General features: G+C 42.7%; 4 protein-coding genes across 5 annotated transcripts; all 4 read right to left on the minus strand.

Moving 5' to 3' along the window:
- Nucleotides 1–424: 424 nt before the first annotated feature.
- pcid2 (PCI domain containing 2) lies at nt 425–8705 on the minus strand. 2 transcript variants are annotated; one of them, XM_040173948.2, is made up of 15 exons: nt 8586–8705; nt 8025–8068; nt 7835–7924; nt 7672–7745; nt 7528–7593; nt 7398–7439; nt 7267–7321; nt 7080–7183; nt 6643–6718; nt 6410–6551; nt 1812–1912; nt 1118–1191; nt 917–1042; nt 701–824; nt 425–604 (listed from the first exon to the last, which is right to left on the minus strand). In XM_040173948.2, exons 2-15 carry the CDS (start codon nt 8058–8060, stop codon nt 515–517), a joined length of 1200 nt encoding a protein of 399 aa, XP_040029882.2. In that variant the 5' UTR covers nt 8061–8068; nt 8586–8705; the 3' UTR covers nt 425–514. The 2 variants fall into 2 exon arrangements, with proteins under 2 accessions (XP_040029882.2, XP_040029891.2); XM_040173957.2 differs by having other exon boundaries at nt 8025–8065; nt 8586–8690.
- A 675-nt stretch (nt 8706–9380) lies between these two features.
- tbx19 (T-box transcription factor 19) lies at nt 9381–15640 on the minus strand. The gene is made up of 9 exons (XM_040176127.2): nt 15501–15640; nt 14472–14747; nt 13605–13881; nt 12599–12733; nt 12001–12062; nt 11352–11410; nt 10806–10949; nt 10516–10636; nt 9381–10386 (listed from the first exon to the last, which is right to left on the minus strand). Exons 2-9 carry the CDS (start codon nt 14699–14701, stop codon nt 10221–10223), a joined length of 1194 nt encoding a protein of 397 aa, XP_040032061.2. The 5' UTR covers nt 14702–14747; nt 15501–15640; the 3' UTR covers nt 9381–10220.
- A 535-nt stretch (nt 15641–16175) lies between these two features.
- Nucleotides 16176–20560, minus strand: LOC120819079 (vesicle transport protein SFT2B). The gene is made up of 8 exons (XM_078103824.1): nt 20342–20560; nt 19730–19819; nt 19567–19652; nt 19382–19463; nt 17674–17709; nt 17520–17578; nt 17384–17413; nt 16176–17175 (listed from the first exon to the last, which is right to left on the minus strand). Exons 1-8 carry the CDS (start codon nt 20408–20410, stop codon nt 17139–17141), a joined length of 489 nt encoding a protein of 162 aa, XP_077959950.1. The 5' UTR covers nt 20411–20560; the 3' UTR covers nt 16176–17138.
- A 24-nt stretch (nt 20561–20584) lies between these two features.
- On the minus strand, nt 20585–24117 carry LOC144408527 (uncharacterized). Its single transcript, XM_078103826.1, has 4 exons — nt 22023–24117; nt 21656–21880; nt 21445–21543; nt 20585–21070 (listed from the first exon to the last, which is right to left on the minus strand). The coding sequence occupies exons 1-4, from the start codon at nt 22290–22292 to the stop codon at nt 20963–20965; spliced, it is 702 nt and encodes a 233-aa protein (XP_077959952.1). The 5' UTR covers nt 22293–24117; the 3' UTR covers nt 20585–20962.

Below are 24117 nucleotides of genomic sequence, written 5' to 3' on the forward strand. Positions count from 1 at the left end.
ACTCAGACTAAACTTCTTTGGAGCTTTAATAAAGTTCATTCACAGGACGTAGTTCCGGTTTAGATCTCAGCTTCCTGACGGTTATTTCTCTTAATCTTCTTTTATTAAGAGGTTTTTGTCTCTTTGAACATTAGTTAAAACTTACTGGTAATAAAATACTTATATAGCTGTTTAACAGTCTGGTGACTCTAAAGCTTTAAAAAGATTTGGAAGCTGCATATTTTATTGAACTGACTAACAAACTCATTATTGTTTATATTATATAAAATGTATGGTAAAACCGTCATTCGAGATCTGCAGCTTTAAAAGTGACAAAATGCTGCAAGTAATGCCAGACTGTGTAAAATAAAGTACCCACAATGCACCAAACCTCACCTCCAGGAACGATGGGGGTAGAGTTGACAAAGAGAAGCTCGACAGATCGTAGAAACCATCTCCTTTATTCAACATGCTTTTTACAGAACACATAAAGAAAAAGAGCGTCACAGCCAGGGGGGATTATGGGTAACGTAGTCTAGGAGACCGTGGAGAGAGAAGGGAACGGAATCTGTTTACTGACCACAAGCTTCTGGTGCTGATGGGAGATGTAACCTTTGATGTGACCCTGAGAGGAGACAGAAACCACAGAAGAAGAGTTGTTAGTCCAATTCATTCATGTATGTGTGTGTGTGTGTCTGGGAGATTCGGGGGGGGGGGGTACCATGTAGATGAGGTTAGCCAGGATACACTGAACCTCGTCGAGGTCCACGTCGTCCAACTGCATCATCTTCATGGCCACCACAAAGGCATCCAGAGGAAGCTGGTGAGTCCTCAGCAGAAGATACCTGCGGACAGGAGAGGAGGTCAGGACCGGACATGAAACACCTGGTCTCTGGTTCTAGTCCCAGTGGGCTCCACTAGGAGGAACCGGACTCACACTTTCTTGAAGAGGTTCCTGTAGGTGATGATCTTCAGCTTCTCCAGGATGAGAAAGATTCCGCAGCGGATGAAGAAGGTCTCGTGTTTGGCCAAGGCCTCGTTGAGTAGCAGTAGGTTTCCCTCACTGAAACACAGTTCACCTGTGAGATCACCAACGCCACGTGGGGTCACTTCCTGTCGTGTCACAGCCTCTGCTTACCTCACAGATTTGGTGACATCTGCAAACTGCATGAGGTCGTATTTCCTCAGGAGCTGATGAGTCGGCATGTGACCCTGAAACCACAAGCTGGGTCAGACTGGGGGGACTGGTCCAAGCTGGTCTCCACAGGTCTAAAATGGCCTACACTGGTCCAAGCTGGTCTTAAATGCTGTCAACTGGTATAAACTGGGGTTCACCAGGCGTTCCTCTCTCCACTGGCTTCCTGTTAGGTTCAGAATAGATTTTAAGAATCTTTTATTTGTTTTTAAGTCTCTGTATGGACCGGTCCCAGAATTTTATCCAGCCTTATTAATATACATCAACCCTCCAGAGCCCGAGGTCAGCTGACCCGCTGGTTCTGAACGTTCCTTAAAACGAAAGGAGATGAGCCTTCGCAGTAGCGGCTCAGACTGTGGAACGCTTTGCCGTCTTCTGTGCGGTCTGCGACGAGCCGTTCCACTTTTAAAACACGACCCACTTGTTCACGTTGGCCTTTGGCGGAGTTAAGTCACCTACATTGGATCTTTTATTTGTTTGGCTTTGGGTTGTTTGTTTTACTTTTGCTTGTATAGTTTATTGCTACTGACTGTGGCTGGACATTGGCCTTTAAAAGTGCTATATAAATAAAATTGACCAGTCCTGAAAACTCGTAGGGGTGAAAACGGCTCTGAACGGCTGTGAACTGCTCTCTCACCAGGAGCATCTTGACAGGCAGCAGGTAGATGAGGATCATCCTCTTGTTCTTCTGACTGGATCGATGACAGTGATGGAAAGCATACGACAGGAACTCCTCCGCTGGAAGACGCATGTAATCAACAACGTGACTTACAGTAGTAGTACTGCAGTATTATTAGAGTAGTAATGCACTATAACAATAACACATTTTTTCTAAGTACCCAAAGACGCTTTACAAATGTTAATTAGTAATAGGACAGTCGTATTGTTGCATTGGCAGGACAGTAGTATTGTTGCATTAGTAGGACCGTAGTGTTGTTGCTTTAGTAGGACAGTAGTATTGTTGCATTGGCAGGACAGTAGTATTGTTGCATTGGCAGGACAGTAGTATTGTTGCATTAGTAGGACCGTAGTGTTGTTGCTTTAGTAGGACAGTAGTATTGTTGCATTGGCAGGACAGTAGTATTGTTGCATTAGTAGGACAGTAGTATTGTTGCATTAGTAGGACCGTAGTATTGTTGCATTGGCAGGACAGTAGTATTGTTGCATTAGTAGGACAGTAGTATTGTTGCATTAGTAGGACAGTAGTGTTGCATTAGTAGGACAGTAGTATTGTTGTATTAGTAGGACAGTAGTATTGTTGCATTAGTAGGACAGTCGTATTGTTGCATTGACAGGACAGTAGTATTGTTGCATTGACAGGACAGTAGTATTGTTGCATTGACAGGACAGTAGTATTGTTGCATTAGTAGGACCGTAGTATTGTTGCATTAGTAGGACAGTCGTATTGTTGCATTGGCAGGACAGTAGTATTGTTGCATTAGTAGGACCGTAGTATTGTTGCATTGGCAGGACAGTAGTATTGTTGCATTAGTAGGACAGTCGTATTGTTGCATTAGTAGGACAGTCGTATTGTTGCATTGACAGGACAGTAGTATTGTTGCATTAGTAGGACCGTAGTATTGTTGCATTAGTAGGACAGTCGTATTGTTGCATTAGTAGGACCGTAGTATTGTTGCATTAGCAGGACCGTAGTATTGTTGCATTAGTAGGACCGTAGTATTGTTGCATTAGTAGGACAGTAGTATTGTTGCATTGGCAGAACAGTCATGTTGTTGCATTAGTAGGACAGTCGTATTGTTGCATTGGCAGGACAGTAGTATTGTTGCATTAGTAGGACAGTAGTGTTGTTGCATTAGTAGGACAGTAGTGTTGTTGCATTGGCAGGACAGTAGTATTGTTGCATTGGCAGGACAGTAGTATTGTTGCATTGGCAGGACAGTAGTATTGTTGCATTAGTAGGACCGTAGTGTTGTTGCTTTAGTAGGACAGTAGTATTGTTGCATTGGCAGGACAGTAGTATTGTTGCATTGCAGGACAGTAGTATTGTTGCATTAGTAGGAGTCGTATTGTTGCATTGGCAGGACAGTAGTATTGTTGCATTAGTAGGACCGTAGTATTGTTGCATTGGCAGGACAGTAGTATTGTTGCATTAGTAGGACAGTAGTATTGTTGCATTAGTAGGGCAGTAGTATTGTTGCATTAGTAGGACAGTAGTGTTGCATTAGTAGGACAGTAGTATTGTTGCATTAGTAGGACCGTAGTATTGTTGCATTAGTAGGACCGTAGTATTGTTGCATTGGCAGGACAGTAGTATTGTTGCATTAGTAGGACAGTAGTATTGTTGCATTAGTAGGACAGTAGTATTGTTGTATTAGTAGGACAGTAGTATTGTTGCATTAGTAGGACAGTCGTATTGTTGCATTGACAGGACAGTAGTATTGTTGCATTGACAGGACAGTAGTATTGTTGCATTAGTAGGACAGTAGTATTGTTGCATTAGTAGGACCGTAGTATTGTTGCATTAGTAGGACAGTCGTATTGTTGCATTGGCAGGACAGTAGTATTGTTGCATTAGTAGGACCGTAGTATTGTTGCATTGGCAGGACAGTAGTATTGTTGCATTAGTAGGACAGTCGTATTGTTGCATTAGTAGGACAGTCGTATTGTTGCATTGACAGGACAGTAGTATTGTTGCATTAGTAGGACCGTAGTATTGTTGCATTAGTAGGACAGTCGTATTGTTGCATTAGTAGGACCGTAGTATTGTTGCATTAGCAGGACCGTAGTATTGTTGCATTAGTAGGACCGTAGTATTGTTGCATTAGTAGGACAGTAGTATTGTTGCATTGGCAGAACAGTCATGTTGTTGCATTAGTAGGACAGTCGTATTGTTGCATTGGCAGGACAGTAGTATTGTTGCATTAGTAGGACAGTAGTGTTGTTGCATTAGTAGGACAGTAGTGTTGTTGCATTGGCAGGACAGTAGTATTGTTGCATTGGCAGGACAGTAGTATTGTTGCATTGGCAGGACAGTAGTATTGTTGCATTAGTAGGACCGTAGTGTTGTTGCTTTAGTAGGACAGTAGTATTGTTGCATTGGCAGGACAGTAGTATTGTTGCATTGCAGGACAGTAGTATTGTTGCATTAGTAGGAGTCGTATTGTTGCATTGGCAGGACAGTAGTATTGTTGCATTAGTAGGACCGTAGTATTGTTGCATTGGCAGGACAGTAGTATTGTTGCATTAGTAGGACAGTAGTATTGTTGCATTAGTAGGACAGTAGTATTGTTGCATTGGCAGAACAGTCATGTTGTTGCATTAGTAGGACAGTCGTATTGTTGCATTGGCAGGACAGTAGTATTGTTGCATTAGTAGGACAGTAGTGTTGTTGCATTAGTAGGACAGTAGTGTTGTTGCATTGGCAGGACAGTAGTATTGTTGCATTGGCAGGACAGTAGTATTGTTGCATTGGCAGGACAGTAGTATTGTTGCATTAGTAGGACCGTAGTGTTGTTGCTTTAGTAGGACAGTAGTATTGTTGCATTGGCAGGACAGTAGTATTGTTGCATTGCAGGACAGTAGTATTGTTGCATTAGTAGGAGTCGTATTGTTGCATTGGCAGGACAGTAGTATTGTTGCATTAGTAGGACCGTAGTATTGTTGCATTGGCAGGACAGTAGTATTGTTGCATTAGTAGGACAGTAGTATTGTTGCATTAGTAGGACAGTAGTATTGTTGCATTAGTAGGACAGTAGTATTGTTGCATTAGTAGGACAGTAGTGTTGCATTAGTAGGACAGTAGTATTGTTGTATTAGTAGGACAGTCGTATTGTTGCATTGACAGGACAGTAGTATTGTTGCATTGGCAGAACAGTCATGTTGTTGCATTAGTAGGACAGTCGTATTGTTGCATTGGCAGGACAGTAGTATTGTTGCATTAGTAGGACAGTAGTGTTGTTGCATTGGCAGGACAGTAGTATTGTTGCATTGGCAGGACAGTAGTATTGTTGCATTGGCAGGACAGTAGTATTGTTGCATTAGTAGGACCGTAGTGTTGTTGCTTTAGTAGGACAGTAGTATTGTTGCATTGGCAGGACAGTAGTATTGTTGCATTGCAGGACAGTAGTATTGTTGCATTAGTAGGAGTCGTATTGTTGCATTGGCAGGACAGTAGTATTGTTGCATTAGTAGGACCGTAGTATTGTTGCATTGGCAGGACAGTAGTATTGTTGCATTAGTAGGACAGTAGTATTGTTGCATTAGTAGGACAGTAGTATTGTTGCATTAGTAGGACAGTAGTGTTGCATTAGTAGGACAGTAGTGTTGCATTAGTAGGACAGTAGTATTGTTGCATTAGTAGGACAGTCGTATTGTTGCATTGACAGGACAGTAGTATTGTTGCATTAGTAGGACCGTAGTATTGTTGCATTAGTAGGACAGTCGTATTGTTGCATTGGCAGGACAGTAGTATTGTTGCATTAGTAGGACCGTAGTATTGTTGCATTGGCAGGACAGTAGTATTGTTGCATTAGTAGGACCGTAGTATTGTTGCATTAGTAGGACAGTAGTATTGTTGCATTAGTAGGACAGTCGTATTGTTGCATTGACAGGACAGTAGTATTGTTGCATTAGTAGGACCGTAGTATTGTTGCATTAGTAGGACAGTCGTATTGTTGCATTGACAGGACAGTAGTATTGTTGCATTAGTAGGACCGTAGTATTGTTGCATTAGTAGGACAGTAGTATTGTTGCATTGGCAGAACAGTCATGTTGTTGCATTAGTAGGACCGTAGTATTGTTGCATTAGTAGGACCGTAGTATTGTTGCATTGGCAGAACAGTCATGTTGTTGCATTAGTAGGACCGTAGTATTGTTGCATTAGTAGGACCGTAGTATTGTTGCATTAGTAGGACCGTAGTATTGTTGCATTAGTAGGACAGTAGTATTGTTGCATTAGTAGGACCGTAGTATTGTTGCATTTGTAGGACAGTAGTATTGTTGCATTTGTAGGACAGTAGTATTGTTGCATTTGTAGGACAGTAGTATTGTTGCATTAGTAGAACAGTAGTATTCTTGCATTAGTAGGACAGTAGTATTGTTGCATTAGTAGGACAGTAGTATTCTTGCATTAGTAGGACAGTAGTATTGTTGCATTAGTAGGACAGTAGTATTGTTGCATTAGTAGGACAGTAGTATTGTTGCATTAGTAGAACAGTAGTATTCTTGCATTAGTAGAACAGTAGTATTCTTGCATTAGTAGGACAGTAATATTACCTGGCTTGAAGTCGCTGTCGAACATGGCCTTGCGGCCCACGTAGTACTTGTACGTGACCTTCTGGGCCGGACTGTAGTCGTTTTTCAGGTTGGAGCTATCGATGGCTCTGATCAGAGGCTTACACAGGTGGAGCTTATTAATCTAATGAGGAGGACAGTTTTCATGAAAAGTCGCTTCTACATGTGCATGTATAGATAGATAGATGTACATATGTGTGTGTGTACATGCAGACCTTGAAGTAGATCTTGAAGAGCTGGTTGCTCAGAAACATCATCCCCCACTTCTTAGAGTCCTCGATGCCGGCTCGACTGAGGGCCCAGAGCAGCACCAGGGTTACACTGGCCCCTTAAAGTACTCTGATCTGATACTTCAGTGAATGTAGGGATACTACAGCAGTAAAAGGGCTGCAGTCAACTTAAGTACAATTATGTAATACTTGAAGTATACCATCAAGACTTGTGGTCTTGATTCTTGTTGTTCTGGTTGTTAAACACACTTATTGCTCGCTCTGGATAAAAGCTTCAGCTAAATGCAGTCCGTGTGGATTTCTACTGCATATATGTATATAGGTCTACCTTTCCTGTGTACAGGTGTACCTGTTCTGTGTATAGTCGTGGTTGTCCTGTGTATAGATGTGCGTGTATTGTGTATAGGTGTACTTTTACTGACTTGTCGCTGGCACAGACTCTGAAGCAGCTCATCAGCTGTTCTGCTGCTTTCTCCAACATCTCACCAGGCTGACCTTTGCCCTTCTTCTGCAACTGCTGCTCTGCCTACACAAACACACACAGACAGGTCAAAGGTCGTTAGGCACTGGCTGAACTGATATTAGTGTTTCTCTTTGTGATTTTCTTACGTTGTTGGCAAATATCCTGAGATCCAGAGTGACGGTGAACATCATCGGTAGAGCCCTGAGACACAAAAATCAAGCGGTTCCCCTTCACCTGCAGTCATTGTGCTAAGCTAGGCTATCGCACATGTACTCACCAGTTCTCCTCTTTGTGCGACTGGAAGGCCCTCAGGAAGGACGTGATTGGTCAAGGAGGGATCCACTATTGATGACTGGTGTGTTTGAGTATGTGTGAGAGACTGCATGTGTGTACATCATGAAGGATATTGAACGACGAGAGTCTGGAACTTGTAAGCTTCAACAAAGTCGTGGTTGGACACGGCGTAGATACACCTGCAACACAAAGTCCTGTTACTGTAGTTACCACCTCCGCACAGACGCACGCACAGGTCATCCGATTGGCTGTCCTACTTGAGGTGGGCAGCAACCATCTCATCATACGGTGGCTCCAGGAGCTGTTGACATTTTTCTTCTGGACTGGCCAGCTGTCTCACACACACACACACACACACAGAATGATGAAGTTGTATCCTAGCAACCACCTGGATGTCTACATGAGTGGGCGGAGCCTCACCTGGAGCCGGGGGTTGACGACGTGTGGGTGCTTGAACGAGAGCAGCTCGGCGCAGAAGGAGCCCTTGTGGTTGTCGATGGCCTCGTACACCTGCAGCAGAGAAACACCACCGAAGAAGAATGGTGTAGTTGAGCAGCCCCCCTCCCTCCTGCCGGTCACATGGTGTGGATGCGCAGAAAGCGGGTCTTACCTCCTGCAGGTACTGGTTGATGGTGACGTGGGCCATGACAGCTGCTGGACAAGGAGACACAAGTTCACGAGTACTTCAGTCACAGTAATACCAACTCATGGTTCTTACATTCACAAAATATACCACCTATTCTAAACAGTATTAATTAACATATAAATACTGCTGCAACTAAAAATAGCTAATAAATAATCTTTCATCCATAAACTGAAAAACGTCCATGTATTTCGCACCAATGCGTTTGACGTTACAATGAGACAATTGGGGAAAATACACCTTTAAAACATTATTAAACTTCAACCGAATCTAAATAATGACGCCGAATAATGTTCAGTCAATTGATTAATCATTACGGCTGGGAATAAACCGAGTTTTCATTTTAAAAGGTAATTACTGACGTGTAATTATTATTTTACCATCAAACCTAGCATGCGAGCTAACTATCCGTAGCACTGTTAAGTCAACGGTTTTTAGTATTACAAACTGATACATCGCTTTTTTCAGACTTTAAACCAAAAACTAAGATTCCAGTAAAATGTATAAATGAATATAAATGTAAATTACCTTTAATATGAAGCAATGGCCCAGAAACGAACCGTTTCAGTTCACTCAACGTTCTTCTGTTTGGACAAAATGCTACCCGGACAATTTCCGGGTCGATTAGGTCTGCTTCCGGTGATGTTTCAGAATAAGATGAAAAAAATGGGTCTGAAGTCGGATTTTATAATTAACCAACATAAATGTCGTCTTTTACTATTTAAATTATTATGAGTGAGTAATTTCTAAGTTAAAATGCACGAACAAATAAATGAATATGTTGAATACAAAAACAGTAAAAGGGTACTGGAGTATTGTACACTGTGGTGGAGGTTTGAGGAAGAGGGAAACAGAAGACCCCCTGCAGGAGGGAGATTAGTTGTAAACAGATGTTGTTGGGAGACACCCGTGTCCCTCCTTTAATGGGATCTCAATCATAATTGACAGACTAAGTGGACGGAAGGTGAGAAGACCAGGATACGAATCAGTCCAGGCACCTTCCAAACAAGATGCCATCGTGAACTACGTCAGGTCACCAGTTTCCCAAGAAAGGTTCTTGAGACAATATGCAGCTCAACAAATTCTCCCCCGACATACACATTGTACACAAACTGTTTAGTGTAAATGATGGTTTAATGTCTTTCTTTACTAAACCCATGAGTCAAACACGTAGTTCAGAGACCTGCTACTTGCAGTTCCACATTTATATAATTCAGACTTATACTTTAGATCTTAACCACATCTTTTATTAATTTCTTTTTGTATGATTACACTGTTCCGGGGGATATTTCTGATGAACTATAAAATAAAACAATCAAACGGTTTCCTTCAAACCTTTATTCATACAAAGCATAAAAAACAACATTTCCCCAAAGAAAACCGAATTTCTTAGGTATAAAACTGTAGAATTTAGATAAATAATTCTTTTGACGAATTAACTCTTTCATTAGAAGCAGCAACTCAATTGGTTGGCTTGAAACACTGCTGATCACTGTACAATATGAATAAACAGGTTTAAAAGACAGACGGAATCCACAACATCATTGTAGTGTTTTTATGTCACCATTAACAGCTGAAATAACATAATATGTAGTTATTGATTTATAGAAGTAATGACGAGCCATTCAAAGTGTCCACCAATCACCAATACAGACCACCAGTAGCCAATGGTGGCTACTGTTAGCATTTACAACATTTACAGCTAGTAGCCAAAGATGAATACTGGGAACCTCAAACATATACTAGTAGCCACAAATAGATACTAGTAGCAAACAATATATATTACTAGCTACCAGTAGATGCTGACTATTTGTGTCATATATATTAGTACAAGAACAAAACAACCAATACATAACTAGCCACCACTGGATATAAGTATTCACCTGTAGAAGACCAGAAGATACAAGTAGACAAGAGTTTACAAGTACTATATGTACAATCAGTCACACGTAGATACTAGTAGCTACAATATATTATCCAATAGTGAGAAGGAGACACCAGATGTACCTCAACCTAGTGAGAACAAACAGCTAGTACTAAATACTAGTCGTCTCCAGTAAATATTAGTAGCCACCAGTAATAACTGGTATTTATAGAAAGATATTGATACTCAGCAGCAGTGATCTGCTGGCAAACTTCCACTTCAGCCAATCACATCCACCCTCAGAAGGAGTGGCCGGGGCCTGGGGGCCATGCGGCGACACCTACGCGGCCATGACTGGGCGGCTGCATGACGCTCTCGCTGCTGATTGGTCCGTGGAGGGCTGTGCAGGGGGAGTGGGAGGGGCTTGGCTCACCGCATCCAACCGTCCACAGACATGGATACTGACTGAATACAAGCACATATACATATGTATATAAATACACATGTATATGTATATACGTATATATATATATACATATATACATGTATATATTTCATCATATAACATTCATGTTAATAAGGCGTGTTGCTCACCTGGAGCTGTGAGGAGTGGGAGGCTGTGAGGACGGGGCGTTGTGATTGGTGGAGGAGGTTGGTCGAGGGGAGGAGCTACTCCACCTGTCTGATAGCACCTGGACACCTTCAGACAAACAAACTGACCCCCCCCCCACACACACATTAGTCTTTTAAAGTAAATAAGGGCATGGATATACGAGTCTGTATATTCCCTTTGTATGAATATATAAAGTATAAAACAATCCATTAGTATAAATACGGGTGCATGTTTATTGCACGGCGGTAAACACACACACACACAAAAGTACCTGAGGCGTGTGGGCGTGGCGGCATGTAGGGGGAGGGGTAAGGTGCGTGTCGTCCCGGGTAACCGTGGTGATGGTGTGAGCTCAGTGGGAGACCACCACCGTAGGGGTAAGCTCCGCCCCCTCCAGCAGAGCACAGTGACCAGCCTGACACACACATATTAATAGTATACATACACAATACATTCATTTAAAATAAAATGTATAATATTACATTTCTAAGAAAACATTAAACAAATTGAAATGTTAATATTTGGTTTTGGCTTTCTCATAAGCAATTATTTAATTTCATGTTTGATTATCTAAATAATTCTAATTAAAATACTGAATGTAAACATGGAGCAGTAACACAATTTGATTTTTAGAAGCAAATTTTGATAAATGTATATATTTCATGCCATATAGCATATATATATATATATATATATATATATATATATATATATACACACACATTAATTTTTTCTGAATTTATTTCCAAATATGAAACGATTCTCTTTTTAAATGAATTTATAAGATCAAAGGAATAAAAATATGTTCTGGACTCACAGGGTTGAATCCCAACGCAACTGTCTGAGGACTCCGGTAAACCCCGCCCCCCCGGGTTCCTGAGATAGATAAATCAAACGCTACCATCACACGGTCAGACAGTGTGTGTGTGTGTGTGTGTGTGTGTGTCACGCGTGAGCTAATGCTAACTTCTCATTGTAGATCTATTTCTTACTGTACATATCTATTTATTCACTTATTACACTTTACATTTGCACTCACTCTGCACTTTTTGCTACTTTGCACTCTGGTCGGGTGTTAAAGTGCATTTCGTTGCCTCAGTACTTGAACCCTGTGCAATGACAATAAAGTTGAATCTAATCTAATATCCAGGTGAGAAGCGCTCTGCTGACTGACACCTCCTTCATTCTTTCACCTCCTAATACTACAAGTACACAAGCGGTAGGAGCTCCATGTAGTTAAAGTAAAAGTATACAAGTATTATCAACTTCATGTAGTTAAGTATGTAATATTATTCTATACGTTTATCATATGTTGTTTGATGTAAACAAGAAGAACAGAATCTGTGAAGGAATTAAAACCCCAAGAAGTAGTAAAAAGGAAGTACTTCTATAGTACAGCAGCAGGATACATTTACTGAGTAATAATGACTTTATTCACATAATTAATAAAGCAGACGAGGCCTCACCGGTCCTTTGCATCCAGGAAGGCTTTAGCAAAGGGGTTGTACCTGATCTTCAGAGCCGTGACCTGCACACGCACACGCACACGCACGCACACACACACACACACACACGCACACACACACACGCACACACACACACACACACACACACACACACACGCACACACACATGTAACACAACACAGGGAACACACAGACACACACACACACACACACACACGCACACACACACAGACACACACAGACACACACACACACACATGTAACACAACACAGGGAACACACAGACACACACACAAAGAGAACACAGCAAATAACACATGACACATTTAGTCACATTCAACATTCAAAATAACACAAAAGCAAACATGTGAAACTCCTCATTGCTGTAATTTAACTTCTCTATTTAATTTAGTTTAGTTATTTAGGGTTCTACGGTTCACTATTTGAAGAACTTCATTTACAATTTAATGTCAGATATTACAAATATTCAACACCCAACATGTGGAAACAAAACTTAAGCCTTTGACAATGAACCAGATATACGTCATGTTCCATGTCCATGTGTGTACTTGTACATCAGCGGTGCGTGTACTTGTACCTCCTCGTTCTGGTAGGCCGTGACAGCGATGAACTGCGTCTCCTTGAAGGTCACATGGGACACGAGTCGATGGCGAGAGCCGACGCACACGATGTGGAGCTGAGGTTCGTAGCGGTGCAGCGAGTTCAGCACCACCTGCAGAGGGCAGCCGGTCAGCACACGAGAACCTCCACCCGGACGGCCACGCGGAGCAGAGAGGCTCCAGGTGCTGTTTGTGGATCGGAGCCATCCAAACACTCTTTCATCCTCCTCTTCCTCCTCTTCCTCACTAACGAGGCCCAATTAACCAATCAGGGCCCTCCAGGCAGTCACACAAAAACAAACAGTTTTCTATTCAGATTGAGAGGCTGGCTGACCCCTCCACTCACCTGTGTGTGTGTGTGTGTGTGTGTCAAATATAGTTTACCTCTCTCTCGCTCTCTCTCGTCCTTCTGAAGCATGATGGGTAAATTAATTTACCAGTAAAAAACATAATTACCATAATGTACAAATAAGCTGAGCAATTATTTCATTATGGCCGAGCTCTCTGTTCCAGCTCTGCACCGACGTGTGTGTGAGTGTGTGTGTGTGTGTGTGTGTGTGTGTGTGTGTGTGTGTGTGTGTGTGTGTGTGTGTGTGTGTGTGTGTGTGTGTGTGTGTGTGGGGGGGGTAATGGGGTAAATATAAACAACGTTATTGCCAGTTTTTGTAGTGCGGAGGCCCCTCAACAGGAAGTGCATTAAGCCGCTGCCGGCCAATTAGGAGCGGTTTATCCGGTTCCCGTGGTTACGGGGGGCGAGCAGGTGAAGTAGACGAGCGGAGGGAGTGAAGTGGTTAATTAAAAGGCGGCGGGGGTCTCTCGCCCACTCCGGAGAGCGATAAGCGATACGCAGGAGAGAAGACGGAGAAGGAGAGACGCTAACAACACGAGGAGCCGCAGAACGCAGAAGAAGAAATGAGGGAAGAGGAGGGATGGAGGCGAAGAGGGGGGAAGGAAAGGAAGTGAATTAGATCAATAAGTCCTCACCTGTCCCCCTGCGTTGATCTTGTTGGTGAGCTTCACCTTGTTGAAGGTCACAGCCGCCTTCATCCAATGAGCTCCGAAGTTGGGCGAATCGGGGTGGATGTAGATGCCGCCGTGGCCCCGCCCCTCGGTTCGCCCCTCCGCCCGGCCGGCCGCCGCCCACTCCCCGTTCACGAACTTCCAGCGGCAGCCGTCGGCCGGCACAAAGTCCAGCAGGAGGGAGTACATGGAGCTGGGGTCCAGACCGGAGACGCTGACCTTCAGGACCGGGAACATCCGGCTGCACGAGGTCAAAGGTCACAAAGCCAAAGCTCAGAGCAAACAAAGGGCAGCCTGAGGGTCGGTGACCCCGCCTGCGGGCCAAACGGCCACCTGAAGGCCGGTGAGCGACAGGACGCCTGTGGGTTGTGGTTGTTGGAGAGTCTCTCTGGTGATTTAAGCGGCATGTTGATGAGAGTAAAGTAACCTGAGCTTCAGAGGAGCAACAGGAAGTGAACCTGTGAGTGGATGTAACAGCAGCTGAAGTGGATTCTGCAGGTGTGAATGGAGAAGTTCTCCCACACGGCGTCCACGCTAGAGACGCTAATGAATGACCCTGGTTAACGGGGTGGCTGATCTGGAGTCAGCTGCCTGTTGCTCCTGTTTTATCTCTGAAATATAGAACAAAGCAGCAGCTCCAACATCGTCAGTCTAATCATCCGCTCACGCTCTTTGATGGTTTCATGGGGAACGTAGGTGGAAACACCAGTGTGGATGTGCAGGACCAGCAGGAAGGGGGGGGGGCTACAACGACCTACAGGTGAGCTGCGACGACCCAGAGGTGACCCCATGACCCCAAGGGAGCCCGAGGGTGCTTCTTAAAGGTCTTACCGGCCATTCTTGGTGACGATCATCTCATTGGTGATCTCCTGAAACTTCTTCCAGAGCTCTGCCTCCTCCAGCGTGACCCGGAGCTCCCTCTCCGTCGGGTCGCCCTTCTCCCGGCCGGCCCGCAGCTCGCCCTCCACGGCGCTCAGCAGCCGGGTCACCCGGTTCTCAGAGGAGGTCCGGTCTGCTGGGGACACGGGACCCGACTCCTCCTGGAGACCCTCCACCTTCATCTGAGAACGACGAGCTCGCTTTCACATCCACACCACCACTTTTATTCTGAAACATTCAGAAATATTTAAATTGCAATGTTAAACAAAAAAGAACAGGATCTATTTCATCAACAAATCCTTTATAGACCCTCACATATATTGTCTTTTTTTACTCATATGAATACATTTGAATGTGTGTATTTGCAGTTATATTCTAACTGAATAGCTTTATTAAAACACAATTTATACTTTGATTACATCGATTTACATAATTGGCAATCATCATGAATCATACCGATAACAGTAACTTTAATTCAGGATTATCTTTTTGGTAAAATAATTGTTTTTATTAATACACTAAACATAAAATATGTGAGAAACAAACCCGATCATATTGAGCAGCGTGTACATCATATTTAAATCTCCATTCAAAATATTTCCATCTTTATATTAAACAAACGTTATTTGAGCAAATACGTGTATCCACACGCGTGTTGCACTAATGAATATCTCCGTGTCAGATGGTCGTTAGTTCTAATTGGATAACGACTTAATTACAAACTGCAGCCGGACGGACCAACGACTCCAAACAGACAAAATAAATACTATAAAATATATTTAATAAAACCGCTGCCAACACGTTTATCATTAAAATAACAAACATATCACAATAATTAACTTTCAAATATTCAATTAATATAATTCAATAGCAAAAAAATAGCCAAATCCTAATTCAAGTTCTTTAGTGAATAATAATTATCAACAAATACAGCAATAATAACAATAATCAGAATGATGTCAACAATATTAAATAACTTACCTGAGTGACAAAGAGCAGAAATAATCCAAAAACGAGAGTCGGTCGTTATTGTTGTATTAATAATAATAGTGGTGATGATGATGATGATGAAGAAGAAGAAGAGTTGAGTGTGAGGTGACGCTGATCCGCCTCCAACTGAGCCGACCAGAGGACAAACCATCTCAGTGTGGAGCTCCTTCATCCCCATCATCATCATCGTCATCGTCCTCATCATCACTACCAGCAGCAGCAGCAGAAAAGAATAATCAACAAATTAATTCACATGTTTTAGCCACAGTAAGAAAACATAAAAAACAACAAAAACAAGTTTTAAATGAAAATCCAAATAGAAACAATGAAATTAAAACAAACACAAAACATTAAATGAAAATATGATTTTAAACCGTAAATCTTTTTCTCCTTTTCAGAATCACAATCAACACCAAAAGATCAATAAATGATCAGAAGATCGATAATGCAGATCATCTGTCACACCGACGTGTAATGGAGAAGAGGTCAACATCTGGAGACAAAGACACGCACACACCTGGATGCTGTTTAATCAGCACCTGGAGATTATTGGATTTAAAGGATTTAACAGTTGAAAGAGACGAGCAGGTAAACACACACACACACACACACACACACACACACACACACACGCACGCGCTTTTCTTTCACAATAAAACCGTAAAATAGGTTTCCTTTAAACTTTAATCAAATATATTTTATACAAATGTTTTAAAATAAAAGTGAAATAAAATAAATAAATATTTTCTTCCATTAATAATCTTTCTGAAATTTACTGAAAATATTTAGAAATTTAGAAATAGTTCAAGTAATAGTTCACACATTATTGAAAATGTACAAATAGATTTTCTGGCATTTTACTGAAGATTTATTAAAATAAATTACAGAAAGCAAATTTAATAAAAAAGGTATTTTAATAGATAGATGTTGTTTAGTGTAAAAATAAGTTTACTTCCTGTTGAAGACTAAAGAAGTCTTAGTAACTTTACTAAAAAATGACCAATAAAATGAAAATGAAATGCACTTATTTTCACTTTGGGTCAAAGCTTTTGAGTCAGCTAAATGACACGTAATGTAAAAATGTAGTAAAAGTAGTGATAGTAATAGAATAAATATTCTATTACTAGATTCTGTTGTTGAGAAATACTAACTCATGATTATTTTATTGATTCATCAGCTGGTTATTCTCAACACAGATATATCTTTGAATCAACCGTAACAAGAAATTATTTTCAATATTCAAATCTCAGGATATCAAATATTCTTTTTGGTCTCATCTCCCAGAATAAAACAACAGCAGCATCTAAATATAAAAAATAGTAATGTTACAAACAGTGATGGCAAGAAACAGAGGATGCTAACAGAGGCTATATGCTAAGCGCTAACAGTGCCTATTTAATAAAAGTGGCTACATGCTTACAGTGCATGATTACTAACAGTGGCTACAGACAAGGTGCTAACTGTAGCTATATGCTAACATGTCAACAGTGACTGCATGCTAGCAACGGCTACATGCTAACAGCTAACATTGATTTTAACCGTATCAGGTTTTGAAATGTTTAAGGCCTTCAATCAGTTACTGATTGGATGCACACTGGGCGGAGTCCTGCTTCCTGATTGGTCGACACGTCAGAAGCACATTGAACATAATTTCATGACACCGTCCCTGAAACACAACATTAAAGATTTATTAATCAAAAAAGCACATTGATCAGTAAATTAAACCATCAAACAATTAGTAAACTTACAAAGAAATACAGGGATGCATCATAAAAAGTATAAACAAATCATATTAAATACAAAATAAATTCAGATAAAATATAATTGGTGTTATATATATATATATATATATATATATATAAATAGAACGTTACCTGGCGAAGGGGATGTATGAAAGGCCGTACCTGTGAATAACAGCAGTTAGACAGGACCGTGTCCATCAATGTGACATATATATAGTATATGTGTATGCATATGTTTATATATATATATATTATATGTATTTTATACCAGGCAAAGGCTAGGAACTGAAGCACACAGAAGAGCAGAGCGAGACCGTTATTCTTCCACTGCAGAGAGACAAAGACATGAATCCAGAAGCTACTAAATATAATAACTATAAATTCATAATGACAAGTGATGAATAGAAGCTTGTGTTTCTCACCCAGAATGCAGCACAAAGCGTCAACGCCAGACAAACCTGAAGAGAGTTGTTATTACCACAAGGAGTGCTTTTACTGCTGCCATAGTGACAAAGTAGTACTACCACTACTTATACTAGTACCACTTCCAACACTAGCATTACTACCATGACTACCGCTACCACAACTAATCCTCACACGTCTACTACATCAGCCCCACTAGAACTTCCTGTACCATGTGTGTGTACTCCTCAGGCCCACTAGCACTCCCTGTACTAGCTGTGTGTACTCCTCAGTCCCACTACCACTCCCTGTACTAGGTGTGTGTACTCCTCAGGCCCACTAGCACTCCCTGTACTAGCTGTGTGTACTCCTCAGGCCCACTACCACTCCCTGTACTAGGTGTGTGTACTCCTCAGGCCCACTACCACTTCCTGTACTAGCTGTGTGTACTCCTCAGTCCCACTACCACTCCCTGTACTAGCTGTGTGTACTCCTCAGGCCCACTACCACTCCCTGTACTAGCTGTGTGTACTCCTCAGGCCCACTAGCACTCCCTGTACTAGCTGTGTGTACTCCTCAGTCCCACTACCACTCCCTGTACTAGCTGTGTGTACTCCTCAGCCCCACTACCACTCCCTGTACTAGCTGTGTGTACTCCTCAGTCCCACTACCACTCCCTGTACTAGCTGTGTGTACTCCTCAGGCCCACTAGCACTCCCTGTACTAGCTGTGTGTACTCCTCAGGCCCACTACCACTCCCTGTACTAGCTGTGTGTACTCCTCAGGCCCACTACCACTCCCTGTACTAGCTGTGTGTACTCCTCAGGCCCACTACCACTCCCTGTACTAGGTGTGTGTACTCCTCAGCCCCACTACCACTCCCTGTACTAGCTGTGTGTACTCCTCAGGCCCACTACCACTCCCTGTACTAGGTGTGTGTACTCCTCAGCCCCACTACCACTCCCTGTACTAGCTGTGTGTACTCCTCAGCCCCACTACCACTCCCTGTACTAGGTGTGTGTACTCCTCAGCCCCACTACCACTCCCTGTACTAGGTGTGTGTACTCCTCAGTCCCACTACCACTCCCTGTACTAGGTGTGTGTACTCCTCAGTCCCACTACCACTCCCTGTACTAGCTGTGTGTACTCCTCAGCCCCACTACCACTCCCTGTACTAGGTGTGTGTACTCCTCAGCCCCACTACCACTCCCTGTACTAGGTGTGTGTACTCCTCAGCCCCACTACCACTCCCTGTACTAGCTGTGTGTACTCCTCAGCCCCACTACCACTCCCTGTACTAGCTGTGTGTACTCCTCAGCCCCACTACCACTCCCTGTACTAGCTGTGTGTACTCCTCAGCCCCACTACCACTCCCTGTACTAGCTGTGTGTACTCCTCAGACCCACTAGCACTCCCTGTACTAGCTGTGTGTACTCCTCAGACCCACTAGCACTCCCTGTACTAGCTGTGTGTACTCCTCAGACCCACTACCACTCCCTGTACTAGGTGTGTGTACTCCTCAGCCCCACTACCACTCCCTGTACTAGCTGTGTGTACTCCTCAGCCCCACTACCACTCCCTGTACTAGCTGTGTGTACTCCTCAGCCCCACTACCACTCCCTGTACTAGCTGTGTGTACTCCTCAGACCCACTAGCACTCCCTGTACTAGGTGTGTGTACTCCTCAGACCCACTAGCACTCCCTGTACTAGGTGTGTGTACTCCTCACCCCCATGATGACGGTGGCTAGCGCCCTCTCTTTAGCAAACATGGTCTTCAGCTGCCGACATGGACCAATCAGGAACATTGTGCTGAAATGAAACATGGGGAGCTGAGGCATGATGGGTAATGTAGTATCCACCAGCATGAGGGCGTTATGGAGGGAAGGAGAAAACAGGTAACCGCTCCAGTTACCTGGCCAGAGCACTGAGGTTTCCCACACTATAGAGGACAGCGAACACGGCGAGGCCCACGCGGGGGACCCACAGCATGCAGCTGCCCTGCGGGACGGACAGAGGGCGGCCGTCACCACGGTTACGCCATGACGAGGACCAGCGGTTACCGTGGGAACACTCACCAGGATGGAGCTGACGATGCCCAGAACGAAGCACACCGCAAAGCCCTTCATCCGGGTCCCCCAGGCCAGTGTTGACGCCTCATTGGCTCTCTGCGGAGGAAACCGCCATGTTTTCAATAGAAAAACTCCTTCAGGCTAAAGGAGATGCTAAGTACATTTACTCAAATTGACTTTATCACCATTCTCTGTGTCAGAGTCAATATTGTACTCATCCTGCTCTACATTTCACTTTCTTTACAGATTGTTAATCAACTAATAAATTGTGTTTTATAGACAAGTTCATTTTGTACTTTTACTAGATTACAGTTTTGGATCCAGGACATGAATTTAACCTTAGAGATGAGAAGAGATAATTCTTTGTAGTATTTGTAAAACACTATTATTAAATATGACAAATTAAGTACTCTTAGAGAGTAGTATGAACTCTTTCCAAGTACCAGAAACTGGTTTTTACTTGTGGTACACATTAAAGGTTTTAATGACCAGATGGAAACGTTAACTGGTGACTCAGTTAACGTTTCCATCTGGTTTAACTGGTTAACAACAGCTAACAAGCTACCAAGCTAGCATTAGCAGCAGTTGCACCGGGATGCCGGCCGCCGGTACCGGTACCTCCAGGATCCCGGTCCCGTCGCTGTTCGCTTCATCCTGGCCGCTCAGAACCTTCTTTAACTTGTCCATTGAGGGGCTTTAGAGGCAGAAGCACAGGTGTGCTCGGCTTCAGGTAACGTCGAGGAGTCAACACTGCAACAGGTGCAGCACTTCCGCCCTGCAGTACCGCTTCCGGCCGCAGCGCGAGTGGTTCAGAGCAGAGGGGCGCTGTTTCCTTCGATACACATCGATTCAAAACTCCACTTTACTTTACTTTTTTTTATTCATAATTGGCTGATACGTTGAGTCAAGACTTACAGACATTTTTAAGAATGTTTAAGTACTTTTTCCTCGAAACTTTACAATCAAACTTTATTTAAAAATATAAACAACGAATTGAGGTTGAATTGTATAAACAAGTAGGTTACACACACACACACATAAGGTTACCATGGTTTCGGTTTATATAATTGTCATATTAAACTCATGCTACAACATTATAGACAGATGGTTTGTCTCCGTCTGATGGTGTCACCGTCTCATGATGTCATCAGAAAGTGAATCTGAAGACGCAGATTGAAGAGGACTCTGACATCACATTTTGGGTGACGCTCGATGACGTAGCTGTCTCTTCCGGTGGTCTCAGGGGACTTTGACCCGGGTGGAGCTCCAGTGGGCTGGCTGAGGGACAGTCACCTGGACGTGACATGTAGGACACGACTGTTTCCTCCAAAGCCACTCCTCTAAACACTGAGGGAGACAGAGAGACAAGTAGAGAAGAACACATTTAAGCTATTTGTACTTTGTTTGAACATTAACGTTAACGTGTTCATCTATGCTATCAATGTGGCCAAGAATAATGCAATAAAATATTTTAACGCAGTTAACACACTTGTTTACTTGCGGTGTGCCACCTCTGTAAAATAACAAAAATAAACTTAATTGCGATTAATGTATTTCAAAATGTGTGATTAATTAGTATTATCTATTGAGAGCCCTAATATAAATATACATATATATATATATATATATATATATATATATATATACATATATAAATATACATATATATATATATATATATATATATATATATATATATAAGATGAAATCCTGTACATTACCTCTCTGTGAAAGGTGTGTGCACACTGCAGCTCTCTGGTTCCTCCGGCTCCTCGACTCAACTCGTTATGACAGATGAGACAAACACTGTAGGCGTCACTCTGCAGGACGCACACACACAGGAAAATTAGGTTTAGAGTTTCCCATTTTTTTTTACTATTCATCTTTTAGCCATTAGCTTGGCATTAAGACAGATACAAACTTTTCACCCACCAGTGACATGACGTTGCGTCTCCTGAAGCCCCGCCTCTCATGCGGCGTAACCTCAGGGATTGTGGGTATGAGGGAGGGTCTCCGCTCGGGGGCGGCAGGGCCATCAGTGTCCTGCGGTGACGGAAGGAGGCGACGGGAGGACGAGTGGCGCAGAAGTACCCTCGCTGTTACCGGAGCTCGGGTGGAGGTTTGGAGGCGAGACAGGTGCATGGAGGACAGAGTGGCCTGGACAGAGAGACAAAGACGGACAACAATACGATTAAAAAACGTTACAGATCATGCGGGAGTCTGAATTTCAGACAGTATATACATGTGTATGTATGTAAATATATATATATATTATATGAACACATATATTTGGCCTCACGGGGCTAGGTAGAGACGCTCGCCGCTCCGTCCTCATTCTGATTGGCGGATCCAAGTTGCTCTCAGGTGTTCTTCCATCTATCTCCTCCCCCTTTTCCTCCTGCTCCTCCTGCCCTTCTTTATTCTGCCCCGCCCCCCTGCAGCGCTGCATCCAGGTGTTGAAGATGCGTCCGTCTTCCTCTTCATCATCTTCTTCCTCCTCTTCCTCCTCATCATCTACTCTTAGAGGACTCTGGGTGGAAAACACGTTGTCTTCCTCTTCTGAATCCATCGTGAGGTTTGTGGTGCTTGCTGCGAGCTTTTTGTACTCCGATAGCAAAAACACTAATGCTAAGCTTCAACTTTGAGCAATATCCCTCAGCTTCTGGTAAAAACCGACTCAATGATTAACCCGATGGATTACAACCAGGCAAATTTCATTTAGGCAAACTTAAATTTAGGTTAATATATGGCTTAGCTAAGTTATATTTAGGCTAACTTACAAGTAGGCTAAATTAAATTTAGGTTGGTTAGGTTACATTTAGGCTAAATTACATTTACGTTTACGTTAGGCTAAATGGTATTGAGGAGAATTACAGCTAAGCTAAACTACAGCCGGGCTAAGTTATTTTTACGCTATTTAAAACCAACCAGCTGGAATACAGCCTGGCTAAAACACGACAACGCTCCAAGTTAGCTTGATTAAAACAAAACTTAAGCAAAGCTAACTGACAGCTAAGCTAACTTAATGCATAAATAGAGGATTATCACCAAGCAGTCTGTACATCACAACAAATTATAGTACAACACAACAGCTTCAGAGAAGCTATAAAGCTAAGCTAACTCAATTCCGGTTTAGCTAGGTTGAGTTGAATGCTGAAATGAAGAAGTGCAGTGCGTTAACAGGTTAAATGTAGCTAATGATGAAGCTAGGCTAGCAGAAGTTAGCATGTAGCAGCTATGAGCAGTACAGATGGGAGGATGAAGATGGACGATTATCTGAGATCCAGATGTGTCCCCAGATGTGTGTCCACTCTGAGACCCTCGATCAAAAGTGAAGCTGGTTCTTCTGCCTCGCTCGGTGTAGTTCTCGGGGTTTCTTCCTCTCTGGTTCTGCTTGTGTTCTAAGGAAAAGAAGTTAATCGGTTTACTGGAGATCAGGAGGAGCTTATGGTAAGGGTGTACTTTACCTGCACAGGAGTACTTTTTGTATGAATACTATATGTGTACAAGTTCAGTTATTTCCCAATAACGAGGTACTTGTGGTTTACTGGAATATCCTCCATTTATGGTTCCAAAAGCTGCAGAACAAATAAAAGAAGGAAAAGGATGCGGAACAAAACCACCCAAAACATGTTGTTTCTTGTTTTTAATGTAATTCATTAAACACCCAATTATTCCACAAAACGTTAAATGTTTATTTTGTTTTATACAGTTTTGAGATGGAACGAAAGAACTATAAGAACTATAAGTAAAGCTTTGTAATGAGGTTGACAGAGTGCAGTGTTTCCCCGCCGATGAAAGTCTGGAATTAAGAAAAGAAAAAAAAAAATCACGCACGACAGTTCCGCCCCAACACGTGCACGCATATGTCCGTGTATGCGCGCACGCGGCGCTCGCGCCAGGGGAGAGAGCGCGCGCGTCCGGCCGTTTTGTGTCCGCCCCGCGAAGTTGTAAACCTGCGAGCAACACTGCAGAGTAAGTAACGCTTTGTAATGAGTTTGACCCTTGAGCCCTTTAGGAATCTTTTCCCAAGTGAATTACCCTCATTGTCTTAAGTCATTGCGACGTGACGCCACAAACCATAGATATATATATAAAGGCGCTGCCGACCAACTGGGTCTAGAACGTCCGCACAGGGCGGCCATCTTGCTACAGGCAGCTCGCTCACCCATAACATTGTGTTGGTGGTACATGTACTTTTTAATTAACCATAACTTGCTCAATTTGCAACAGATTTGTAAACGGGTTGGTTTGTTATAAACGTCAGAGATGTAGTTATGACACTGCATACTTCTGGATAATTATGGTATGTTCTAAACAATAGAATACAATAACACATGGAATAAGATATTTCTTAATATATTTAAGCTATTTTTTGAAAAACACTAGAAATG

This window comes from Gasterosteus aculeatus, chromosome 1 (genome assembly GCF_964276395.1).
Source record: "Gasterosteus aculeatus chromosome 1, fGasAcu3.hap1.1, whole genome shotgun sequence".
Lineage (NCBI taxonomy): Eukaryota > Metazoa > Chordata > Actinopteri > Perciformes > Gasterosteidae > Gasterosteus > Gasterosteus aculeatus.

Excerpts from the sequence above, each read along its gene's own strand:
- pcid2 (XM_040173948.2), bottom strand. The coding sequence starts at position 8,060 with ATGGCCCACGTCACCATCAACCAGTACCTGCAGGAG. Across the intron at positions 7,746-7,834 it reads TCGTCAACCCCCGGCTCCAG|CTGGCCAGTCCAGAAGAAAA; the intron begins GTGAGGCTCCGC and ends TGTGTGAGACAG. Across the intron at positions 7,322-7,397 it reads TCGCACAAAGAGGAGAACTG|GGCTCTACCGATGATGTTCA; the intron begins GTGAGTACATGT and ends TTTGTGTCTCAG.
- LOC120819079 (XM_078103824.1), bottom strand. The coding sequence starts at position 20,410 with ATGGACAAGTTAAAGAAGGTTCTGAGCGGCCAGGATGAAGCGAACAGC. Across the intron at positions 19,820-20,341 it reads ACGGGACCGGGATCCTGGAG|AGAGCCAATGAGGCGTCAAC; the intron begins GTACCGGTACCG and ends TTTCCTCCGCAG. Across the intron at positions 17,414-17,519 it reads CAGTTCCTAGCCTTTGCCTG|GTACGGCCTTTCATACATCC; the intron begins GTATAAAATACA and ends TGTTATTCACAG.
- LOC144408527 (XM_078103826.1), bottom strand. The coding sequence starts at position 22,292 with ATGGATTCAGAAGAGGAAGACAACGTGTTTTCCACCCAGAGTCCTCTA. Across the intron at positions 21,544-21,655 it reads GACGCAACGTCATGTCACTG|AGTGACGCCTACAGTGTTTG; the intron begins GTGGGTGAAAAG and ends TGCGTCCTGCAG. Across the intron at positions 21,071-21,444 it reads CACACACCTTTCACAGAGAG|TGTTTAGAGGAGTGGCTTTG; the intron begins GTAATGTACAGG and ends TGTCTCCCTCAG.
- tbx19 (XM_040176127.2), bottom strand. The coding sequence starts at position 14,701 with ATGAAGGTGGAGGGTCTCCAGGAGGAGTCGGGTCCCGTGTCCCCAGCA. Across the intron at positions 12,063-12,598 it reads CGGCCTACCAGAACGAGGAG|GTCACGGCTCTGAAGATCAG; the intron begins GTACAAGTACAC and ends GTGCGTGTGCAG. Across the intron at positions 10,950-11,351 it reads TTGCGTTGGGATTCAACCCT|GCTGGTCACTGTGCTCTGCT; the intron begins GTGAGTCCAGAA and ends TGTGTGTGTCAG.